Consider the following 14834-nt stretch of genomic DNA (forward strand, 5'->3'; position numbering starts at 1 on the left):
ACTGTCGGACAGTGGAGGAAACACCACCATTCCAGAGAACGCAGTTCTTCCACTGCTCCACAGCTCAATGCTGGGGCACGTTACATCCCTCTAACCAACGGCTGGCGTTAGGCATGGTGCCAATAGTATACATTTGCACATCTGTGTCAGCATTGAGTGCAACTTAAAGTAGCTGGATGGAATGGATTCATTATACAGGGTGTCCACAGACATTTGGACATATAGTGTGTGGTGGTAAGAACAACACAGACCCCTGATTTTGTTGCCAACTTTCACATTCAGTTCCACCAGCAGTTCACCTCACCTCCTTGCGTAGAGCTTGGGAACACAGATCACAGTAGTATGTATTGTTTCTCTGTGTTTCTTCTAAAGCTGATGTTGTTTTGAACAAGTGAATACTTATTGCTCAGTTAAACAGCTTTAAAGATTTTCCTCAGATGTCTAAGAACTGTCTTCCAAACTACCACACCTAACAACTGTGTTGTTTATCAGTAGGGGAAATCAGTTTATAGAGTTTCCACCATTTTTTACAGAAAATATGTAATACGCCATTAAAGTATAGATAGTTGGTCTTAGACCAGCATGAACACACTGTCTGCTTGGAGGAAACCGTGAGGAACTTTGCAAGAGAAGTCTTGGGAATTGTGTATTTGCCTTTACTGACACCTTGTGGCTAGTAACAGAACTCCAAAAACAAGTCACATTGGTTGAATGATGTATTTCTACTTTTTATTACAAATAAAATAATTCTTATCAAACAAACTGCCCTCCAGACTCAAAATGACCCTCTACAAATTGGGCATGCTTTTCCATGTTGAAATGATTATTATTCTTATAGTTTACAATAAAACGTCACTACCCCATATCATGTAGCTATTGAAGTCAAAGGCAGGGGAAAATGCTATGACCCATGTTCTGTGGCACTTAAGATGGGTTTGTACCAATGGAGCCTCCTTGAAAAAGACCAGTAATCAGGTTTGTGTGCTGAGGATGAATGAGATGTGTGTTGAAAAGACCAACTATTATTTCTTAGTAGTTACTTCATTGATAATGGGCCTCAAAAGTAGCTCAAGTAGTGATGTGTAGGCCAGTATGTGAGGATTGCACTATAAAGGAGCTGAATGCTGAGGTGATGCTGGGCTGCTGTGCGTTTTATTGCATTTGTGCATTGCATTTCTGACCCAACAAAAGTACAGGCTGCATTCTTGAAAAACAGTGTAAATGGATTTTATGAAGTGGTTGTGGTTTTATGGAAGAATGGTTGGTGAATAAGGTCTTATATGGTCAGCAAATCCTAATGCACAGTTACTCTGTCCTTTAAAATATTTTAAAAAAGAAAAACAGCAACATGTTTGAACACCTTATGGAGTAGAACCCCTGTTGGCTGCAAACACTGCAGCAAAAAATGCATTTAAATTTCTTGTAGTTGGAAAAAAATCTCTATTCTTCATTACAGAAGGCCTGTAGTTATGTTATCCTGCATATGGTTTGTCCGAAACACTTGTTTTCATAGCTCATCCAAGATGTTATGTAGGAAACACGGAGTTCTGTGGCAGTGTCACAGTTTTTTTCTCATGAGTGTTTAATGAAGATTGTGGAACAGTGCACCACCACCCTTCACAATTTCTCGGAAATGTGATTCATTTGTCAGTTCCTAGTTTATCTGATGACAGTCAAACATGATTTATTAATCAAGATCTGGGACTGTCGAATCAAATCTGATGTAATATCATAGTCTAAATTGCAATGAGCAAAAAATATTGCCGTGTTAAATTAGCTACAGAGGCTGTTTTTGCTCTCCCACCCACCTTTGCACAAGATGACCTGGGGAACCCTAAATAGTAACCTTATAGAAAAAATCTTAAATTAGCATCAAACACGTAGATTCTAACATTTCATTACCATAAACTTTGTATTGCACATAAAGTAGGCTACTGATTCTATAAACTGAGAATTTGGTCTTGATATTGCACAAACTGTATTGTTGTTGTTAAATAACAGTGAACACTCCCACTTAACCTTCTGTATGTACAGAGTCTGTCAGCTGTTAACACCAGCATCGTCAGTCCTAGAAAAATAAAAAGGTCCTCTCCATCCAAACAGCAGCAGTATCTACATACTGCATCCAGCGCACGCACGCACGCGCGCACACACGCGCGCACACACACACACACACACACACACACACACACACACACACACACACACACACACAAATTGTAGGTATTTGGTTTTTCAATATATACTGCACTACATAATAGAATTAATCTCATTCAGCATCAGTATGTCAGAACCACAGAGGCCATCTGGAGCCACTCCCAGCACATACACATGTATACCTTCAAATCCTCGTAAAGTATTTATGATGTGTTCGGTGCCTTTATGTTGAAGTCAAGTGAGTGAGGTTTGCACACACACACGCGCACACACTCACACACACAAATGGACAAATTCAGAGTGCTGCACTCAAAAACAGTTGTTGTAGATTCATAGATTCTATACAAGTCGGGAAATACATGGAACCATGAAGCAGTGAAGGAGGGAAGGATAATGTCTGAAAGGCACACACAGGCTATACTCCGCAGGATGCTCCCCAACTAGCGCAGAAAGCGGGAAAAGGAAGTGTGGGTGTGGGACAGGAATACATTTCTAATGTGGGTGGACTCGAGAAACACTGGAGTTATGGAAATTCAAGGATCCCAATGCTTCCACCCTTCATGAGGTCTCTGGTTTTGCTGTAAACATTTTCTTTTCGTTCCATGATTCCTCTTGCCGCTGTCAGGGTGACGAAGCAAACCATGGAGAAGCTCCTCCACTAGAACTCTTCCGAAACATTACTTTTCTCACACACACACCCTCGCACAAACTGCAGCAGTCCCTCAAATGCAGGTTTCCAACCTGCTCATCGATTGGGTGAGCAGCGGCTTGCTTAAAGAATGCCTTTCTTTACTGTTTGACGATTTGTAGAAATTTTGTAGCAGAGATTCTCGCTAGCCAAGAGCCAGTCCCAGATTCCCCGTGTCGTGAAGTCTTGCACAACAGCTCAAGTGCTGTTGCCTTGCTCTTGCTCGAACATCAGCATGGCTAGCTGGGATCGAGAGCCTATGCCCTCATGGGTGCTCTGGAGGCAGCGATGGAACATGTCTTCGCTAAGCTGTGGGTCGCAGGTCCTGTTGCGGTAGGCCTGCCGTAGAGCCGGCTCGACAGCGCGGAAGACGTGCAGGCCCGAGTATTGCACAAAAACGTCAAACATGTCCAGGCTCTCCAGCAGTTCCTCGTTCTCCTGCGCGTCGGCGGTCATTCGTGTGCGAGCAGACATGTAGTCAGCATTGTAGAAGCACGCTTCCTCAAAGTTGTAGCGGTCAAAGTGTCCCGCGTCGCGCAACAGGTCCGGGGTAGCCGGGGCAGGTCCGTCTGGGTAGGCCACGCGAGGGTCGAAGTCTTGGAAATGAATGGGGAAAAACACCTGCCAGCCACTGATTGCATTCATCCGGCAGCGGTTCAGAAACTCAGAGTTGAGCACGGTGTCAGCAGTGGCTACAAGGAAGAGAGTATCCACTGGGTGTTTCCTGGAGACAATGTCCAGGACGCGCAAGAAGCCTGGGTTCTCAGTCTTAACACTGATCCACGGTATCTTCACGTTGGGGTAGCGGCGCTCCACAGCAGTCACCTTGGATTTCACTTCCGCAAACACATCGCTGGTGCCCACCTTCTGGGCCTCGGTAGGCTCATACAAGAACAGGAATGTAAGGACGGCGTTCTCACCCAGCTCAAACAGGTTGGAGGCGCAGAAGTCCAGAAAGCGCAGTGCTATGGGGCGATTAGCGCTAGTCAAAGGAAGGACCACATGTACTCGGGTGGCCTCAGTCACATAGGGCATGGGGATGATCTCCACCTGGCTAAGAGGCCGCACGAGGTGGACGCGACGCTCAATGGCTTGCCCGTAGCCTGATTCAGTCGTGGCCTGAAGCTGCAAGTCTAGCGTGTACTCCATGCCTCGTGTCGGATCAAAACGGCGGTATCCGTTGACTAGCCGTGGAGCGCTTAGTCGTAGCATGGGCGAGTACTTCTTATTGAGTTCTGCTACAGCCACCTGGATGACGCTGGCCACATCCTCGCGGTCTGCCCCATTTACTTGGCACTTGGGGGCACCGTCGGCACAGGAGTACAGCTGCTCCTCGGTGAAGTAGTCCCAGCGCAGCACCTCGAATCGACTCTTGGGCTGAAACGGTGGCGGAATGCCGATGGGCCAAACAGCACTTCTGTTCCCGTCCACTGCCAAGTGACTAATGTTCTTTATCTCCGCCTGGGGCAAACACAAACATCTCATAATTATCAGAGTAACTAAGGCATTACTGAATATGGCCCTACTGGAACTGTTGAAATGTTGAAAATGATCATCTAGAACAGAAAAACTCAAGTCAATCAGCCAGATGGGGTTTTGTCTACAGGGTCACACAGCTACAAACTAGGCACCAACAATTGGAATAAGCCACCTGCTAAATCAGGGGTTTTGCTGATGTTCTTGTTTAACATTTTTCTGCTCACACACACCTAATTCAACTCACTTGTTAAATGCCAGTGGGTCTGAAGGTCTGTTAGAGCAGATAAATAAGCAAACTGTGCTAGAGCAAGAAGTGCTGTGCTGGACAACAGCCCTTCCAGAACCAGAATAAAAGACCCCTGTGCAATATGTTCTGTACATTTTCTACTCAAGTGTAAAAAGATACAAGAATGAGAGAGAGAGATTGAGTGACTGGGTAAGGGCATGTAAGTAAATTGAGTGTGAGGAATGTAGGAGGGAGTAAGAAAAAAAAAAAAAAAAAAAGCAGTCAGGAGTCAAGAGAGATGGAGCTTGGGACAAGGGGGGGGGGTTGGAGAGAGCTAGACTTTCTCACCTGCAGTTTCTTGATCTCCTCATATGTCTTCTGCAGCTCTTTCTCAGTGAAGTATCTGTGTAGATAATACATCTGCTCTGGGCTGCTCACTGGATGGACTGAGAGAGCATTTTGGAACTCAAGGCTCTCCTCTCCACTGAGGTCCATGCTGTTCTCCATTTTGAAGTAATTATAATGAAGCCCCTGTGACACAAAAACACACCCAAATACATATATTCATTGAAATACTGTTCAGGGCTGTGGTCAATCCTTTGGCAGAGGCATACAAAACTTTGGACACTTCTGGTCACGAGTTACTGTAAACAGTCAAGCGAATAGAAGACGATCTGATCTCATGAATCATTCTTTTTAACATTTCAATTTTACAGTGAAAAAAAGAAAAGCAAACACTGTAAAAGTTTAGGCAAGATTTGTGAGCTCTCAGATCACTTTTAGTAAAGTCTCAGAGTGCTTTTACACTTATCTTGTTTGGTCCAATTTGGTCTGAACCAGAACAAGGTGTTAAGGGCACTGTGAACCACGGCCCTGTTCAAAAATCTGGTCAACCAACAGAGGCGGTCTTGGTCCGAATCAACTCAACCATGACTCAGTTTGTTTGCAGTGTGAAAACACTTTTTTGGATGGTTCAGACTAATTGCAGAACGTTGAGGTGGGCTATCATCACCAATTAAACAAACAAACAAACAAACAAACAGAAGAAAACTAAGCACCTTTGTGCTGACATCCGACTCGTATGGACGCATCACACTACACTTGTGATTCATATTTCTGCAGTAACTGTAGATGTACCCCTATTTATAAACATTAAAAGGAATCCAAGGGCAATCTGTTATGCTCATTCTGCTGCGTGTGAACATGCACACAAAAGGAGTCAGATTCTGGCACGAGTCCCGGAAAGGCAAATTGTCGAATTGACACCACAAATGGAGTCAGACACACGCCCTTTTATGAACCAATTAATGGCAAGCGTAAGGAGACGCAGCCCATGAATGTGATAACAACGGGATGTAGCGAAGTTCTTCAGTACACTCGCTAAACTGCAGCGTGAAACCAAAACTCAGACTTGCAGGTGTGAAAACACTCAGACTTTAATAAGCTTGTTAGGACTTTGACTTCGCCACAAGCATTAGAAAAGGCAGGTGATGCAAATTTCAAAGAGTCATATTACTGACTACTCCAGCCTTGTCCCAACAGTCAGCAGCCATGGGCACCTTGGTTTTAGGTAGTTTTAGGCTGTTTCCTCCAGTTCGGAAATGTAATTAAGAAATAGCAGTAAAGAAGTACGACAGGTTGAGGTCTGGAAGACCAAGAGAGAAGTTCTTGTAAGACAGCTAGAAGGGCAAATCAATCCCCTGTTTGACTGCACCCCTGTCCTTTAGTTGCACTGTTTGTAGTAACAGCAAATGACCGTGCCCTAACAAAACCCCAATCAAACAGCATAACCTACCTATAGCATAGCATTCAACCTACCACACTTATTACGTCACAGTTTCTTTAGCACATTACCTTAAAACATTAAGAGTTTGCTTTTTCAAAAGGTATTTTGCTTCATTTGTCATGCAATGTTCATGAATGCAAAAGAAATGGTGTAAAACAAAAATAAAAAGACCTTCGTTTGATGGCAACAATCTGTTAAATTACAGGTCCTTAAGACCCAACAGACCAAATCTCGTTGTTGGTTTATGGCCGCCCCAGGCCAGTAAACCCCTGGAGATAGCAGTAATGCCACTTTAAACGTCTCGTCCTAATCACCCTAATTAACTTAACAACTCCCGGCAGGCAAGAGAGCAGGAAGTCCATTCGCTTCGGGCAGCTTCTCACCAGGAGCCGGCCAGTCAGGTATGGTAATCCAACTCACAAGCTCAGTTTTAGATCCAAAACCTCTGCAAGGGGTTGGAAACCAAAAACAAGCCGACGCTTGAGTTCGGTTCACCGAATTTGCGTCATGGTCTGTAGACTAAACAAGTTTTGAACTGTTTGGGGTAAGATCAGCTTGGCTGAAATTGAGGAGATTGACAGCTGTCCCTGCAAACAAAAGGCAGGGATTTTGCATTGGGAGAGTTCGTCTGGGATCAACAAGTTTAATAGGGCTGGGGTCTGCAAATTCAATGCGTTGACATGCAATTCCTGTGTACACCATTTTTCCCTGTTATGTAGGTCAATAACTCCATGACAACAGGGTTGGGGACAGCAAATTCAGTGTTAAAGTGCATTTTCTTTGTTTGCTGTGTTGTTGCTAGGTGGTTGCTATGGTGTTGCTAGACTGAAAAAATTATTATTTGTCTAATTCATAATTCTCTGCAAGATTTCCATGTCCCACAGTTTTGAACATGTCAACAGGGTTTCAAAGTTTGTGCACCCTTCTTGTGTCACAATGATTCAAATACTGTGGTTAACACCCACACACCTAGCAGCACCCTGGAAACTGCAAAGCAATTCCATAGCAGCCACCAAGCATACCCATAGAACCAGTCAGGATGCTGTACTGATACATAGAAACTGCCATGTTATCCACTTAGCAACAAACCAGCAACATTATTGTAACCACCTAGCGACTACTTAGGAACTTAGCAACCACCTGGTATAACCACGGAAACCACCAAGCAAAAAACAGGTTTCACCTCAGCAAACCCAGGAAACCACAAAGCAATTCCATAGCAAATATCTAGAAACAACATATAACCACTTAGGATACCACAGAAACCGCCAATTAGCCACCTAGCAAAAACACCTAAGCAACAAACCAGCAACACTATTGTAACCCTTCCATCAACTACTTAGGAAACCAGAGTAACAACCTAGCAGAAAACAGGTCTCATCTAGGTCAGGTTCTTAGCGTGGAGGGGCGGTTCTAGGAGAGGTTCTTTAACTGGTACAGAACCTTTACATTGTAGAGCTTTGTTTTTTTTTAAACATATAAAAGGTTCTTAGGGGGAACAAAATAATGGCATCACTCCCTTTTTGGCAACTTTATTTTTAAGAGCATAAGTCGAATCTAGTGCTATTTAGAGGATCCACATGCAAAGGCAGTGGAGTCAGTATAATCCTTTGAAGAACCAGCCAACACAACTCAAACTGTCAAATCCCACTTAACACACCACCCTGTAAACAGCATGCAACAAACACTCAGCGCAATGCGCCTTGTGACACGTCCAGCGCACACAAGGCTCTGACTCAATGTGTGGAAATGCAATTTGAAAGAGTTTCGCAATCCCACGGCTACGTGTTAGCTTGCGCATCTGTATCAGAAACTGGGACTGAAGCCCCAAACACGGCACACGTAGATCACCCGGATCACATATCGCTCTTAGCCCCCATATGCATCTCGACACGAAACAGGGCACCCTCTCATAGGAGGTGAAGACTCCTGGGTAATGTGGTTTCCTGCTGACACCCGAGAGCCAGAGCTGAAAAATGAAATCACTTGTGACCAACATAAACACGGCCCTCACAGGGAAACCAGCAACGTGAAAAGTTTGCTTCATCCGCACGGCTCTGCTTCTGGAGCTGGGCAGGGAGATCTATGTCAGCTTATAGGCAGTAGGCATACTCGTCCTACTCAGGTCTGTCTGATGCTACTTTAGTCATGGCTAATTCGAGTCTCATGACCAGAATGAATTGTGAGGGCGGCAGTAATTGGTTTGGCCAGAGCAGGCCCCAAAAAAAAAAAAAAAAAAAAAAAAAAGGCAAGCACTTTATTCAGCCTACACTTGCTAGCACACTCCAATTCAGTTTGCAGAGCCAACATTAAAAACACAATCTACAAAATTTAAAACGGGGTCTCAGTACAACATTTTTCATCACCAAAAAAGTATGGAGAGCCTGAATGTGCACCTTGTCTTCACATGTCAACTAGGGCTGTGTACTGGCAGGAACCAGGCAATCTGATACGCCTCATGACAGATACGATTCAATATACTGACAGATACACACAGTCATATCTGAATATTATGGCCACCCCTGGTTTGGAATGAACTCAGCCCATTAGATCAGTTCCACTTCCCATACAGGAGCACTTTGTAGTTCTATAATTACAGTTTGTAGTCCATATGTAGCCTCCTTTCACCCTGTTCCTCAACCACAGAGCAGGTAGTATTTCGGTGGTGGGTCATTTCTCAGCAGTGCAGCAACACTGACATGGTGGTGGTGCGTTAGCGTGTGTTACGCTGGTACGGGTGGATTAGATACAGCAGTGCTGCTGGAGTTTTTAAACACACGCTGGCCTAAGAATTGTCCACCAACCAGAAATATATAATCTGCTGTGCGGTAATAGATGACGGTCACCGTCTTTACGTCTACAAGGTGGACCGACTAGGTAGGTTTGACCCCATCTGTGGCCAGCGGTCCAGGACAGTATACACAGCCTTGTTGTTTCAGGGTTCCACTGAACCAGCTTTGAAGGACCTATATACTAGTCCTGACACCTTTGAATTGTTGGGGAACCATGTGACAGGGGAGTCCTAGCTAGTTAGAGGGATGAGAGTTAACAGAGTTAAGAGAGAACATTAATTGAGACCCCACTAATCAAGCCCATCCTACCTCATGTTTCTCCACACAACTGCTGCCAGCGTAATCAATGATGCAGCGCCCCAGCCACTCATCAGGCCTGACGCTCACAATGTCTGTCCGGCACTGCTCCAGGAAGGGCTGGAGCTTCAGCAGCAAGGCCCTGGATAGGAGAAACCCTGAACCGCCTTGGCAGTACCTTCCCTGGACTTCACCTCCGATGAACTCCCCTGGGCGGCCCATATACAGCTTGTGGTTCATGCTCAAGTGGTCCACCAGCGTCTTCAACCTGTCAGGCTGGGTGTAGGTGTCATCCTGGAGAAAGTAGAACCAATCGTACTCGGTAACGTGGTGCTCGAAGAGGTAGCGCAGGGTCTGGAACATGCTTGGCACCGGACGTTCTTCGCCATGGGCAACCACGAACATTCCGTGCGGGACCTTGCGGTTGCGCGTGCCGGTAAAGAAGATGAGCCGGCCGTCCAGGTGGTGGTTCAGGGTACGGTTGGCGGCCACCGCCAGCGTGCTCAAGCTGTTCTTGGAGGTCATGACTGCTACGAAGAGACGCTCATGGATGCCCAGCTCCGTGCTGGCATACTTGGCCCTGAAAGGATTCAAAGGAAAGTACCGTCATATAGAAGTTATAGAAGGCCAATACTGCTCATCTCTGAAGCAGTTAATTTAAAGGGGAGCACTTTTGGGAAAAATATAAACATACACAATATGGTAAAGTTTTGGGACACCAAAAAGAAAAAGAGATTCACAAGCTTTTGCTGAAGTAACTGTCCAGGGAAGGCTTTCTACTAGATTTCGGAGCATTGCTGTGAGAAGTGTTAGTGATGTCAGGTTGTTGGATGATCACCACCCTACCTCATCCCAAGTCAATACAGTCCATATATAGACACCAAGCTGCAAAATAGCTAGTTAAAAATTAATACATGTCATAAATACATCATGCATCTATAGTGGTGCTTTTTTGGTGGTTTTTGAACCATTTAGAATTTTAGTTCAGTTTAGTTAGAAAAAGTCTGCATACATGTGACCTAAAACTTCATCAGATTTCTCCACAAGTATCTTAACATATCTGTGAATGGCATATGTATGTGAACTTTTACAGATAATTTGAAGATGAAATTAGAGTCAGGTGTTTTCAATCAATGGGACAACAATCAAGTGTGTGCGCATGTGTGATGTTTCAAGACCATTATCACCCTCCCCAGGAGTGATCCACTAACAAAGATCACGCCAAAAGCAGTGTGTAATAGTCCACAAGGTCACTTCTAAGCAACAAAAGGCCTTGTTCAGCGTTCACCATCTGGAGAACAGTGAACAACAATGGTGTTCATGGCAGGATTGCAAGTAGAAAGCCAGAACGCTATTGGAACAATGTTTTGTGGTTGGAGGAGACCAAAATAGATATTTTTTTAAATGAAGTGTTATGTTTGGAGAAAGGAAAACACTGCATTACAGCATAAAACCTTATCCCATCTGTGAAACATGGTGGTGGTAGTTTTATGGTTTGGGTCTGTTTTGCTGCATCTGGGCCAGGGCGGCTTGCAGTCATTAAAGGAACAATGAATTCTGAATTATATCAGCAAATTCTATAGGAAAACGTTCTGTCCATGAAGAATGAAGAATGCGGGCCATGCAGCAAGACAATGACTCTAAGCACATAAGTCATTCTATCAAAGTATGGTTAAAGAAGAATTAAGGTAATGTTTTGGAATGGCCAAAGTCCTGACCTTAATCCAACACAAATGATGTGGAAGAACCTAAAGCAAGCAGTTCATGGGAGCAGGACTAGTCAACAAGCAATTGTTCACTGTACTTTTTACTTTCACAGATCTGTAACAGATCTATTGGGCCTTTAGGCCTTTATTGGGCCTTTAAGTCCCAGACTTTATTTTTGTCTCATTAGTTTGTTTTGGTGATCCTTGTCTTTTTTTCTTTTTTTTTTTTTTTAGTCTTAAAGCTACAGAAATGATAATGAAAAGGCTGGAAAATAGCTGTAAAAATTAATTTCGGTGTTTTTTGCTGCATAAACCTAGAAAAACATAATTCAGGGAAAAAATAAAGTACAAGAAAAATGTAGAGTATGGGCCCTTTAATACACATTTAAGGACCTGTAACAATCATGATGAAGCACACTGATTTGCATTTAAGGAATTTTATCTTGTTTAGACAGGTTCCACAAACAGTATTCCCACTCTTTCTACACATGAGCCTTTCCTTTTAAGCATGAGTCACATAACTAGCAAAACAACTCTTCCTCAAAGATGTCTCAGATTTCTCCTAGAGAAGTTTTCCCGCCTGATCTTGCTCAAAATGATTGTTTAAGCCCTACTGACTTGAGCTCCAGAGCCCAATATTTAGACCACATGTCGGAGGTTTCCGCTGCTAAACCCCTGAGCCATGACTGACAGCTGGCTTAATGTGACCCAATGACACCATTAGAACGCCGGTGCGTGAGAGAAACAAGGATAAGGATCATGGGGTTGTCTGCTACTGGGAGTGGGAATGGAATGGTCACGTGGTTCCCCTGCACCAGTGCTGCTTATTCAAACGGTCCCTCACAATCTCTGCACAAAGAATGCAACGTGGACGCTGGAGAAGGAGACCATAACACCTTACTCTATAGCAAGAGGCTGCGCTTTTATGAACAGGAGCATGAACGTCTCTGGAGTTAAAAGGATTTAAATGGGAATTTTGCAGATTTTTCAAAATTGGGGCGCAAGTTAATCGCATAATTCAGAGTGTTTTGGTGTGAAATGGCTCACTGTAGAGCAACCAGAGATCAGTCACACTGTGTACAGAGCGACACTGGCTCCACCATCCCTTGTACTGATTTGGAGAACACACAGTACATGCTATTAGAGTAAATATGGTTCTTTCAAAGCATGCATACCATTCAAAAACATTGTATTTGCATGGTATTGTGGGAACTGTAGTGGTTTAAGAGTATAGCTATGGTAACTGTAGTCTTGTTTGCCCCCCCTTTCACACTTGTTTCGTAATCAGTTCTTATTCTTTATTTCTCGCTGTTCTGTTTTTAAGGGAAATGGCTGAAAATAATCAAGTATTTCAGCGACTTTCTGATTTTTTATAATAGCTCATTTCAACCCGTGAAATTTTGACAGACTGAACGAGGACAATGTAAAAAAAGGTAAAGGTAAAGGTGCACGTATTTGTCACTGTACAGTGTGGACTGTACAGCGAAATGTGTCCTCCGCATTTAACCCATCTGGTAGTGAACACACACTCACACACACACATGTGTTAGGGGCAGTGAGTACACACACACACACACACACAGAGCGGTGGGCAGCCAACTCCAGCGCCCGGGGAGCAGAGAGGGTAAAGGGCCTTGCTCAAGGGCCCAACAGTGGCAGCTTGCCGAGCCCGGGAATCGAACCCACAACCCTGTTATCGATATCTCGTGTCAGTGTTGTAGAATGTGTGTGTATACACAATGTACATGCACATTACAGGCTGTATTAGCTACCACAGGGGGGACTAGATGTCACTAGATGGAACAAAGTATAACTTGCAGTAAAAAAACTCAATCCAGATTAGTTCATACAAACCAAACCATGGCTTCAGTATACTGTTACTCACCTAGGTCAAGTTTCTGTGTAACCTGGTGAAGCTTTTACACTCCCTTTCACTCTTTACACTGTGTCTCACTTATGTTAATACATATATACATGGATTTTCTTGTAGAGTACCTCAAAACGTCTCTTTTAGATTGCCTTTCAATTCTATAGCTCTGAATGACCATAATCAATGAACTATTCTTCAAAACATACTTTTCCCTAAAATAACCTAAACGTTTTTTTCCTTAAAGTGACACATTTCACATCAAACCACTTTGAAATGTTTTGTTTAAAGCTAAAAATATACATATATTTTCATTATATGCCAAACTTGTAAACTCTAGACTTGGCATTGGATTTAAGAGTGCTAAATGCTAAGTGACTAAATAAGGACTATCCCAACATCCCATAAACTTAGTTCATATATTTAATGGTGATAATTGTGTGTAGCCAAAATTGTATCACAAAACTAAGGTGAAAAGGCTTTTGTAACCATTTAATCTAATAAATTAAAATGAACTTTAGCTTTTAAACATGTTAAAAGCTTTAGATGTCTGGTTCCATTTACTACCACTGTAAAAAAAATTGCACACCAAGTTTCTCAAGAACAAAGCATCTCACACTGGCATTTTCTTCATTCCTTAGTTGTCATTTTATCCTTTAATTGTATAGGGATTTTGTCAGTGTCAGTGGAATGTCCCTTTAAAATCACAGCACAGGGGAAATGCGTGGTTTGGTGGTGCTGGTAAAAGGTTCATAAGAACTCCAGGCGCAGGGGAACAGCACAAAACAATAAAGGAGACAGACAGAGAGACAGACAGACAGACAGACAGACAGACGCACAGAGAGACAGACAGAGAACAGTCGTGGGCTCAGGCTTTGGCTGCCGGGCAGACGGGTGTGGACGAAACCAAATAAAGAACTAAACAGAACCACAAACCCGAGGTGTGGAGGACGAGGGGGAGGAGGCGCCTCGTTTTTCTAACTCACCTGAAAACTTTCTTAGGAGGACCCTGCTGGGCCGGCTTGTTGTATGGGACTATGCGAGGCTCGAAGTCTTCTCCTCCGGCGTCGCCGTGCTCCTGCGTTCCAGTGGCTATGGAGTTGGGCTTGCGGGCCCCCTTCAGACTCCCCGCCTGGGCCATTAGCAGCAGCATCCCCTCGGTAGCCCCGAAGGCGCCTCCGCTGCCGCCGCCGTCGCACGACTCTTCCACCCATGTGACGCTCAACAGGCTGAGCGTGAAGCCCAGTGAGATGCCCACGATCACCGGCCCCATGGGCCGCACCAGCGCGATCAGCATCGACAGCCTCATGCTTCGGCGAGACGCCCGAGACACGAAGCTCGTTCCCCTGCGCGTTAGACAGACTCGCTCGGCTGCCCTCTGACGTGTCACCGTCCGCGGCTCCGCCTCCCCCTTGACGCCACGCCATGTGCGCTGGCGTCTGACGAAAGTACGTTCCCGTCCTAAATCAAGCAGTGCACACTTACACTACACACTACACACAAGTTGTCGAGCGCACTATTCTCTGCTTCAAGTACTATTGGACACACGAACGCCACAGCAAAGGCCACGTTTCTGTAGACATCAACTTAACGGATTGACTGATTTATTTTATTTTATTAAAAATGCATATTTTCTACACTAACAGAAATATAATAATACATATATTAAAAACAAGGACAATTTTAAAAATATTTAAAAAACTAAATTAAAGGAACCCTTAAACTAACTTGGCAGTGAAAATCCCTTACGTAATGTCCTCATTTCCTGCAAAATGACTGAAGAAATTCTGTTTCATGTGTGTCTCTAAGTCTCTAAATTTAATGTACACTGTATAT

The 14834-nt window shown here is 44.1% G+C and overlaps 1 protein-coding gene across 1 annotated transcript; it reads right to left on the reverse strand.

Annotated features, from left to right (window-relative positions):
• Positions 1-235: 235 nt before the first annotated feature.
• chpfb (chondroitin polymerizing factor b) lies at positions 236-14367 on the reverse strand. The gene is made up of 4 exons (XM_072683717.1): positions 13985-14367; positions 9438-10005; positions 4899-5081; positions 236-4306 (listed from the first exon to the last, which is right to left on the reverse strand). The coding sequence occupies exons 1-4, from the start codon at positions 14305-14307 to the stop codon at positions 3044-3046; spliced, it is 2337 nt and encodes a 778-aa protein (XP_072539818.1). The 5' UTR covers positions 14308-14367; the 3' UTR covers positions 236-3043.
• Between the last annotated feature and the right edge of the window lie 467 nt (positions 14368-14834).

This window comes from Salminus brasiliensis, chromosome 7, assembly GCF_030463535.1.
Source record: "Salminus brasiliensis chromosome 7, fSalBra1.hap2, whole genome shotgun sequence".
Classification (NCBI taxonomy): Eukaryota; Metazoa; Chordata; class Actinopteri; order Characiformes; family Bryconidae; genus Salminus; species Salminus brasiliensis.